This window comes from Gordionus sp. m RMFG-2023, chromosome 3, assembly GCF_954871325.1.
Source record: "Gordionus sp. m RMFG-2023 chromosome 3, tfGorSpeb1-WG-v2, whole genome shotgun sequence".
In the NCBI taxonomy this organism is placed as follows: domain Eukaryota; kingdom Metazoa; phylum Nematomorpha; class Gordioida; order Chordodea; family Parachordodidae; genus Gordionus; species Gordionus sp. m RMFG-2023.
In genome coordinates this window covers 18,503,226-18,514,855 of record NC_088777.1, presented here as the reverse complement: position 1 = coordinate 18,514,855, position 11,630 = coordinate 18,503,226, and the positions used below count along the sequence as shown (strand labels likewise).

At 26.5% G+C, this 11,630-nt stretch overlaps 1 protein-coding gene across 1 annotated transcript; it reads left to right on the top strand.

The window, feature by feature from the left end:
- The first annotated feature begins 1,725 nt into the window (after positions 1–1,725).
- On the top strand, positions 1,726–4,987 carry LOC135926780 (uncharacterized). The gene is made up of 5 exons (XM_065462712.1): positions 1,726–2,142; positions 2,325–3,948; positions 4,171–4,377; positions 4,694–4,932; positions 4,982–4,987. The coding sequence occupies exons 1-5, from the start codon at positions 1,726–1,728 to the stop codon at positions 4,985–4,987; spliced, it is 2,493 nt and encodes an 830-aa protein (XP_065318784.1).
- Positions 4,988–11,630: the final 6,643 nt, after the last annotated feature.

The following is an 11,630-nucleotide window of genomic DNA, read 5'->3' as shown; positions in this document are numbered from 1 at the left end:
AAATCAATAAAAACAAACGAAGTTAAAAAATTTAATTTATGTTATCAAATAGATTTTTTTAAAATTAGATTCCACGATATATATTACCGAAATGTACCATTCAGCAGAATCTTAATCTACCAAAATCAATCAAAATAAACCAAGTTAAAAATTTTAATTTATGTTAACAAATAAATTTATAAAAATTAGATTCTACGAATCATATTACCGAAATGTACCATTCAACAGAATCTTAATCTACCCAAATCAATAGAAACAAACGAAGTTAAAAATTTTAATTTATGTTAACAAATAAATTTTTTTAAATTAGACACTACCAAAATCTACTATTCACCAAAATCTTAATCTACCCAAATCAATAAAAACAAACCAAGTTAAAAATTTTAATTTATGTATAACAAATATTTTAATAAATATAAATTTCTGAATCACATCTCATAAGATAGATAAGAAAATTTTTGATTTATCCATCATCAGGGGTTATTCAAAATTTATTATTTATTTATGAAGTATATGGTTATTAATTTTAATTTATGTCCACAATAAAAAATATATTTCATCAACTAATAAAAAAGAAAATTCTTATTTCACTATCATCTTGACGGGCAAAATATAAGATAAAATAAGTATGTGCTACATAATCGTAATTACCCATGGAATATTTTAGAAAAAATTATTATAAGCCTGGCATTCAGAGCCGGTGAATTGATTGTGAAATCAATACCCATTGTAACTTCAATACCGTATTGATATCATTATAGATTCAATACCGTAGTGATATATTGCTATTGTAGAATCAATACCGTATAGATTTTTAAGATGTTTGCATCGCTTCAAATATATTGGCGACCATTAAAATTATAAAATATTTATTTATTATATATTTTTTCATAGCTTTATAAATATTGGCGGCCATTTTCGATTTGTAAAAAATTTATTTAAAATAGATTTGATAGTTTTAAACATATTAAAATGATAAATATGATTTTCTATTCTTTTATATAATTTATCAGGGAATTTATTTATTTTACAATTCTTGATATCCTATATATTTTATATTTGTTTACTCATTATTTGTAATTTGTGAAGTGCTATATAATTGTTGATTCAAAGTTTTATAAATGATATTATGAATTCAAATAAATTAAATGGACCTTATTGATTGAGTTTATAAAATTTTGTGATTCATATATAAATGTCGAATCAAAGATTTATAAAAATCAATAACGTATTGATTTTTGATAGTATTGATTTTACAATTACACCGGGTCTGCAGGTCTCTGAATAATCACAAAAATATTAAATTATATGTATAATTTTTAGCAGGCCTCAAATTTATTTTATTTATTTTAGATAAATATTTCTGCACAACAATCATTAGTACAAGAACATTATTGTGGATTACTCAACACTAAGTGCGATTATTGCGATTCTCTAAATTTTTTATTGGAAAAACCCACAGATGGCAAATTTAAGAATTGCTGTCATAAGGGTAAAGTTAAGATACCATCAATCCGATATATTCCTTTTTTACAAGACCTTTTATCTAATCCTAACAATGAATTTCATTCAAACTTTATGAAATATATAAGATCTTATAATAGTTCACTTGCGTTCGCATCCATGGGAGCACAGATTTCTAATAGTTTAAACCCAGGCCCATATTGTTTTAGAGTTCATGGGCAAATTTATCACCGAACATCTCATTTATATCCTTCCACTGGGATGTCTCCTAAATCTGCACAACTATATGTCCTTGAGACCACCCAGGCTGTTAATGGCAGGTTACACATGAAAGAAAATTCTGGTTGCAATGAGGATCTCTTAAAAAGATTAGATATTTTAATAAGACAGAATAACCCATTTTCTATTAGTTTTAAAACCTTGGGAGAAATTGAGAAAGAAGAAAAAAATAGGGCTATTCAAGAAAATCGTCCAGTTCAAAAAATCAATATGATTTTTCGTGCAGATCGCTCAAGTGACAAGCGAAGATATAACATTCCTAATATAGATGAAGTAGCCATGATTTTTACAAATGATGATGGTGAACTCCCATTTAAACGGGATATCAAGGTCTATCCTCGAGTTGATGGTAGTGATCTGATAAATATAAATATATTAAGCCCTAATCTTGATCCAATGGTATATCCTCTATTTTTCCTTTTGGTGACCCTGGTTGGAAACCAGATTTAAAGGGCGTACAAGGGCAAATATCTCACTTCTACAGTTTAAAATATTTAGATTAGCAATTCGTGAAAATGAATTCAACCCAATCCTTTTTGCTGGGATTATCACAACAATATATTGTTAATTCCTATTTACAGGTCGAGGCGAATAATTTAAATTTTATTAGACAAAATCAGCCAAAATTACGAGTAGATGAATATTCTGGATTAATGGACTACTTGGAAACAAAGTCAAACAATATAATTCCCGGCAAAGCAGTAATATTACTATCATCTTTTCAAGGTTCTCAAAGAAATATGCGAGAACGCTATCACGATGCAATGGCCATTGTGCTCAAATTTGGCAAACCTGATTTGTTTTTTACTTTTACATGCAATCCTAATTGGCGTGAAATTAAGGAAAATCTATTTCCCGGGCAAAGTCCTACAGATAGACCAGATTTAATAGCCCGTGTTTTTAAATTGAAATTAAATGAATTATTGTTCGATATAAATAAAAAAAATTTATTTGGTAAATCTATGGCTTTTATATATACAATCGAGTTCCAAAAAAGAGGTTTGCCTCATGCCCATATACTTATTATTTTAAACGATGATAGCAAAATTGAAACATCTCAAGCTATAGATAAATTTGTTTGTGCCGAAATGCCAGATAAAATTCTCGATCCTAAACTTTTTCAGATTGTTACCCATTTTATGATACATGGTCCTTGCGGGATATTTAACCCCAAATCGCCTTGCATGGAAAATGGCATATGTACCAAAAAATTTCCGAAGGATTTTCAAATGGAAACAAGACCAAATATTGATGGGTATCCATATTATAAAAGGCGAGATAATGGCATTACAATTCTTTCCGGTAAACCTAAGGATAATCGTTATGTTATTCCATATAATCGATATCTAATGTTAAAATTCAATGCTCATATTAACGTGGAAATTTGTACATCTATTAAATCGGTAAAATATATCTTTAAGTATATTTATAAGGGTTATGACTGTACTAATGTTGACATTAATGTTGCTTCAAATATAAATATTCATGACAAAATTAAATCACATTTAAATGCGCGATATGTGAGTGCATGTGAATCAATGTGGAGATTATTAGAAAATAATATGCATGACCGCTCGCACGCTGTTATTCGCTTAGGAATTCATTTACCTTTACAACAGCCAGTATATTTCACTGCTGGACATGAAAGAGATGCTTTATTGAGATCAGAAAATAAACATACTACTTTAACGGCATGGTTTGAGTTAAATAAGACAGATCTAAATGCTAGACAATATCTTTATGGGGAAATACCTTATCATTATGTGTTTACAAATTACCATTGGAAACTAAGAAAAAAACGATTAAATGTAATTTCGAGAATGTATTCCGTTCATCAAAATTCTGGTGAACGATTCTTCCTTCGATTATTATTACTTCATGTTTGCGGGGCTACAAGTTTTGATTATTTAAAAACTATTAATGGAATTTTAATGAGTACTTTTAAAGAGGCAGCTATTAAAAGAAATTTGTTATCAGATGATAAAGAGTGGGAATCATGCTTAGAAGAGGGATCAATATATCAAATGCCGTCACAACTTCGGAGTACTTTTGCCTTTATCTGCATTTTTTGTCAGCCTGAAAATCCTGCATATCTACGGAATAGGTTCAGATTTATGATGATTGAAGATTATTTGCGTCAATATTCAGAAGTAATTGCAATAAACATGGCTTTAATGGACATTGAAAACGTTTTTCTTGATCATGGTTTATGCTGTCAAAGTTTTGATCTTCCTTCACCTACAAAAATATCTTTACAATACCTTAATGTGTTATATAAGAGGAAAAAATCAAATTGTATTGCCTTTTGCAACCACCGGCATATCCTCTATTCTTTTAAAGGGGGGAAGAACCATCCATAGCGGATTTAAATTACCTATGCCTATCTTTGAAACTTCTACATCCCATATGAATTTACATATTCGCTAGCTCTAGATATTAAAAATAGCAAATTGATTATTATTGATGAGGCCACAATGATGACTAAACACGCTTTGCGATGCATTGACCGATTACTTAAAGACATTATGAAAAATTCCCACCCATTTGGCGGAAAAGTAATTTTATTAGGTGGGGATTTTAGACACACTTTACCAGTAGTGCCTAAAGGCTCCAAAGTCGATATTATAGAGTCCTGTATAAAATTCATATTTATGGAGTCATTTTAAAATAATACATTTGATTGATAATATCCGTATTTCATCAGATCAAGTTGATTACAATGCTTGATTACTTAAAATTGGAGATGGGCTATCACGCAGCAATTCTGATCTTCCTACAAATAGTGTTGAAATTCCACCTTATTTGCTTGAAAATGATTCATTAATAAAATGTGTGTATGGTAATTCTATAGAAATTGCTGATATAGATAGTCTTTCTACTAAAATAATATTAACCACCAAAAATAAAATTGCACTTACCCTCAACAACGATATCATTAATATAATTTCAGGCCCTATCAAACATTATTATAGTGCAGATTCCATTGAAAGCGATAATAAGGATGATATAATGAATTTTCCACTAGAATTTTTGCATTCACAAACTCCATCCGGTATGCCACCTCACAAGCTAACACTTAAGGTTGGTACAATTGTTATGCTATTACGCAACTTGAGCCCAAAGAAAGGACTTTGTAATGGTACCCGTTTAATCATACGACATTTACATATTAATTTTATCGACGCTGAGGTATTGACAGGCACTAATAAGGGTTATCGAGTTTTTCTCCCACGAATAGATCTAGCTCCAAGTGACTCTCAGTTACAATTTACTTTAAAAAGACGACAGTTTCCTATAATTCCCGCTTTTGTGATTACAATAAATAAAAGTCAAGGACAAACTTTTGATCATGTAGGCTTATTCCTCCCTGAGCCCGTCTTTGCCCATGGACAACTATATGTGGCTCTTACTAGATGTAAATCTCAAAATAATATGAAAATTATGATTTTGCCATCAGAATTACAAGGAAAAATTTTAAAAAATGATAAAACATTCACACAAAATATCGTATATAATGAAATCTTAAATTCATAATTTGTAAGAAATTTAAAAAAGTCACCAACTTTGTTATTCACCATCAAATCACCAACTTTACATCATCTTCAAAAACTAAACCACCTTGAGCAAAGAAAAGAGAACTTCTTCACCTAAACCATCTTCCTCACCAAAAACAGTATATTCTATTTTATAATTTCAATTTACACGTTTTATTTCAGGTTATTTTCAGCAAACTACGAGCAAGAAAATCACAACATCATCTTCAAAAATGAAACTACATTGAGCAAAAAAAAGAGAACTTCTTCACCATCGCTAAACCATCTTCCTCACCAAAAACATTATATTCTATTTTATAATTTCAATTTACACGTTTTATTTCAGGTTATTTACGGCAAACTACGAACAAGGAAATCACAACATCATCTTCAAAAACGAAACCACCTTGAACAAAGAAAAGAGAACTTCTTCGCCATCGCTAAACCATCTTCCTCACCAACAACAGTATATTCTATTTTATAATTTCAATTTACACGTTTTATTTCAGGTTATTTACGGCAAACTACGAACAAGGAAATCACAACATCATCTTCAAAAACGAAACTACATTGAGCAAAAAAAAGAGGACTTCTTCACCATCGCTAAACCATCTTCCTCACCAACAACAGTATATTCTATTTTATAATTTCAATTTACACGTTTTATTTCAGGTTATTTACGGCAAACTACGAGCAAGGAAATCACAACATCATCTTCAAAAACGAAACCACCTTGAGCAAATAAAAGAGAACTTCTTCACCTTCGCTAAACCATCTTCCTCACCAACAACAGTATATTCTATTTAATTTCAATTTACACGTTTTATTTCATATTTACGACAAACTACGAGCAAGGAAATCACAACATCATCTTCAAAAACGAAACCACCTTGAGCAAAGAAAAGAGATTGAAATCTCCTTTTTTAGGTAAAATTTTCTATATTATAAAATTTATTATATTATATTTTTTATATGGCTACAAATGCATATGTGTTGTAACCCGATAATCATCAACTCTTGAAGTATAAATATTTAATATATTTTCTTATAATTCATATCTTTGTCTCTTTTTTTCTATTTCTTCCTTCTTATTTTCATTATTTTTTTTCATTTCTTTGCTCCCCTAAAATCCATCTCCTACCTTCACGCGGTGGGGAGTGAACAGTAATTCTGACTAACAGGAGCTCTGGTAAATAATGTTAGTATTTAGGGTGCTAATAAGAGATATTGTTTCATTTTTGTAATTTAAAATATAAATTTCGAAATCACATCTCATAAAAAGGAAAATGTCTGATTCATCCATCATCAAATAAAGGTAAAATATATTATTCATCAATCATTGAATAAAAAAGACAATTCCTCTCTCTTAGTTTTAATGGGTTGGAATTGGCCTGAAGGAGGAGGGGGAGGGGTAAAAAGAATTATCGTAAAAGAACGAATAAAATTCTCATCCCCGTCATTTTTGACGGGTTATCAACTAGTAAAATAAGAATTGTCGAATATCGAAATAGAATTAATTTAATGAATATCAAATTTGATTATGAATAATTGAAGTAGAATAAATTAATCAAATATTGAATAATCGAAATGAAATGAAATGAATGATTGGTCGCGTTTTATTTTAATTTTATATTATATATATTGCGTTTTAAATAATAGCGTTTTAAATAATAGCGTTTTGCGTAATTCAATTTCGCGTTTTATAAATAGATTTCATATTGTATTATTTTATATTTATTTCTTAATACAGCGTTTTTAATGATATATCATTTTATATGGTATTATTAATTATGCGTTTTTTTTAGAAAAAATAATTTTTATATTATATGTATTTTTTAAATAAAAGATGATATATAAATTTTATATGTATTTTTAATAAAAAATGATATGTACATCTGTACATCCATTTTTCTCTTTAGAGATTTAAACTTTGTGCCCTTGTTTTTTAAAGCATATAATAACTCGAAAATATTGTTTTCCTTTATCTTCAATGAAAATAATATTTTATTGATTTTTTTATATTCGTAAGTGTCAAGCTTTAATGATTTGGATTCTATTTTTTTTTTAAATTTTGTGTATGTGAATTTCATATATTTCATTTTCATTAATATTTTCAATACTACGATTTATATCATTATTTTTACAGTCATAATACTCTTATAAAATTTCATCATGTGATCTTATGGGTATATATATTTTTTCATCATTTTTATCTTTAGATACTAAAATTATTTCAAATCATATTATGTCAACAAAAATTTCGTTTAATTTATAAGTATTAATTATATGTTTATCTATATTTTTATTTATAAGATTTATATCATTACTTTTATAAAATAATTTTAGCCTTTTCAGCAAAATATCTGGAGATTCAAGCTACTCATCTGTCGATATGGCCCTAACTAAGTTAAAGATGTTATCAGGTAAATTAATAGTTAATAGCATAGCCTCACATCTACTGTTGAGCTTACTAATTTTAAAAAAATTCTCAGCCTTAGCATTATAATATTGCATGTTGCCGCTATATTCCGGAAAAGATAATATCATAATGTTTATGTGTTTATTTTTTACATATCATTATTTTAGAGATTTTAGAGATTTTATAATTAAAATTTTATTTTTTTTTTACTTTTTCAAATTAATCGTTACTTACATGTTTTTAGAATAAATATAACATTCCAGAATTTTTTCATCTAGTTGACCATATTTCAGTAGCTAAAATCATGTTGTCTGTAGATTTAGAATATTTTGTAAGTTATCATAGCCCAATTTTAATTAGTTCGTCTAGTTTTATATCTAGTTTAACAATTCTCCTCATTGTTATACTATCCATTTGATCTAAATTACATTTTGTATAAAATAAATAAGTTTAAAAGATTTTAAAATTATAAATTCCGGGCTGCCATAAAGGATATTTGATTTGCCCCGTACGCGCCAAAAAATCATTAATTTAAATCGTAGCCATTTTCACCATTTAACAAGTAAAATAATGTTTTAATTTAATCTTATATATTTTTAAACAATTATTTTTAGACAATAACACTAAGTCTTAATGCGAAATTCAATTCTATAGACGATTTAAACGTTGCTATATCTATATATGAAAAAGATATGTTATTAAAATTTAAAAATATATACCTATTAAATAGTAAGAATATCTATAATATATGAGTTAGTTCTAGTATATATATAATGATGTATAAGATGGTAATGGTTTTATGGTAAAAAAAACTTATTTAATATATATGTATTAATTATGTAAAATGTAGAGAAGACAATAGAACAGGACCTTCATGGCAACTATTTTTAAATTTTCCATGAAATGGGTTTTCAGAAATGAAAAAAAGCATTAAAAAATATATTGAAAATAAGAAATTTATATAGGTCTTGGTTTTTATTATCAGAACAGACTTGTAACCAGTTTATATAATAAAAAATAAAGAGATAATAAAATTTACTATTAAGGATTGAAGCAATATTACATTGATCTTGATTTTCAGTACTACTACACTTTGATATTGAAGCAATAAGTGCTCTTGTCTTTTCTTGCTTCGACAAAGTTCCTGTCTCCGTCTGGCTTTCTCCTTATGCTGATATGTTATTAAAATTTAAAAATATATACCTATTAAATAGTTTGAATTTTAACTTATATACACTAAAAAGTTATGCATAACTTATTCTTGTAAATTATCATTTTTAGCCCCCATAGAAGAAAAATCCAAGGAGTTGTATGTTATAATAATGTTCAGTTATGTCTAAATTTGAGACAAAAATTTACTGTACCTTCCTGGCAGCTAAAATTTAAAAATATAAGGGTTAAAGATGAAAAAAAAAGTTTTTTTTATCCTCCTCTTTTATTATGGTTAAGATGAAAAAGTTTTTTAATCCCCCTCTTTTGTTTATGTTAAAGATAAATAAAGTTTTTTTTAATCCCCTCCTTTGTTTACAATAAAATGAAAGTTAAAAAAAAAAGGTTGTTTTAAGTTAAACACAGTGAAAATAAAACATATGGCTTTTGTGTTTTCTCTCACTTTACTGGATTTCTTACTTTAGGAGTCCTCAGTAAGGTGATCCGAAAATATGAGTTAGACCGTTGGGTCCGGGAGACCACCCTGCATCCCAAGGTATATTTTGAGTTTTGGGAAGTTTAGGGGGGTAGGTTTTATCTCCAATTATGTACGATAAAACTAACACAACTCGGTTCCACAAAAACGTTCTTTTTTTCACTTTGCGCCAATTTAATTTTAATTTATAATTGCGCCTTTTGTTTTCCCTATAAAAGGGACGAATTTTTTATAGTTTAGATATACTTTATTTTTTTCTGTAAAATAATTTTGAAAATCTTTATTAATCTTTTTTATGTTTAAAATAATTTTGGATTTTTATTAATAAAATATCATGACCCGATCTCAAAGTTCTTCAATAAGAATACCTATTTAATAGTTTGAATTATACACTTAAAAGTTATGCATAACTTATTTTTGTAAATGATCATTTTTAGCCCTTATAGAAGAAAATCCAAGGAGTTGTATGTTATAATAATGATCAGTTATGTCTAAATTTGAGACAAAAATTTACTGTACCTTCCTGGTAGCTAAAATTTAAAAATATAAGAATACCTATTTAATAGTTTGAATTTTAACTTATATACACTTAATCAGTTATGTATAAATTTGAGATAAAAATTTACTGTTAAGGATCTTGAAACAATAATACATAGCTATTGATTTTCAGTATTACAATTTGATTGTTGATTTGTGAGAATATTATAAATAAGTTGTTGAAATATATTATAATCAATATAATGTGAATTTATGTTGTAAATATCTATTTTATCAGTATATCGTTGCCTGAGAATTAGAATATTCCATCTCTACTTTTTATAATTTGCAGGAGAGCAATTTAAAAATTTTTTTTATTGTTATCAATAGGATGGTTAACCTAGTATCAGATTTAACTTGAATTATTTTATAAATATTTAGGATTTTTTAATGTAAATAGAATGGCATAATTCTAAAAAACTAATTATATAAGAAGGACATTTTTGACAAAAAGTGGATTTAGAAATACCGAATTGAATGCTTTTAACTAATAAAGTAAAATTTATCTTATTCAAAAAAAAGTTGACCATCAATTCACTAAACATATTTTTGTTAGTTTGGCTTAAAAATTTTGTACCAAAAAAGATGTATGCGAGGACATTTTAAACGAATTAAGAAAATATAATTGACTGACTAGTAATTTGTAAATGTATATTATAAATATCTATTTTGTATAAAATCAAATATCATAAAAATAACAAATTGCGTCTTCATTTTGTATTCACCTAAATAATTAAAGGTTGGAAAAATATTTATAGAATAAGAGTTTATTTAAAATTAACAAAATATATGAAAATTCTTAAAAAATATACAATAAATTAAATAAAGTAATATTCTTATATTATCATCTAATATATAGATACTGCCATGTAGAATATATTTTCTTTTATTTCTTCATATGTGTTGTAGTTTTGTACTATTATGATATATATTTATACATATATATTATAAAATGTCAATCAAAAATATTATTTATTATTGTTATTTTTCGAGAAGTGTTAAAAAATTGACTTTGTTTGTTTTTACTTTTAACTTTTTTACTTTTTGTGGATTGAATTAAAAAAAAAATTGAAATATTTTATTAGAAGAAAATTATATTGTGATATAAATTATATGAAGAATAGATATTAAATAAAGAAATTGAAATTAAATAAATTCAATAATATGAGAATTTATATTATTGGTACCGAACGACCAGGATTCGTGAACACTTATTAGGAAAACAAGATAATTTAAATAAAAAAAAACAAAATAGTGAATATTTTTGTTAAGAGAATTTTAGATATTATAAAGGGAGAACAATTTCTAGGACCGGGTTCCTCAAAATAATAGTAATTCAGGATATATATAAAGGTAAGAAATTTTTTTTTTGTATTATAAATTACACGACGCAATAGTAAGATTTTTTGGCTTAAAATTAGAAATATATGAGATAAAATTTTAAATTTTGGGTAATTAATGAAAAAATGGCTATTTATTTTAATGATAATTATAATAAGTATAATATTAATAAAATGGCAAATTTTAAGAGTAATTTTAATAAAATTTATAAAACTTTAATAAAGTGGATGTGACCAATAATGTCATTACTGCAGTAATTTTTTTTGTGTTTTATGTAATCTTAATTATAATGAAACAAGTAATAAGGAAAATAAAAAGAAGATCTCTTAAAAATAAAGAAAATGATATAAAAAATACAAATACTAAAAATTTAATTCCTAAAGTTTTGGTGAAATCTCCAGATATTTCTGAA

Coding starts and splice junctions, on each gene's coding strand:
- LOC135926780 (XM_065462712.1), top strand. CDS start 1,726: ATGTCTCCTAAATCTGCACAACTATATGTCCTTGAGACCACCCAGGCT. Junction 3,949..4,170: donor AAACGTTTTTCTTGATCATG/GTTTATGCTGTC, acceptor CATATTCGCTAG/CTCTAGATATTAAAAATAGC. Junction 4,378..4,693: donor AGTCGATATTATAGAGTCCT/GTATAAAATTCA, acceptor ATATAATTTCAG/GCCCTATCAAACATTATTAT.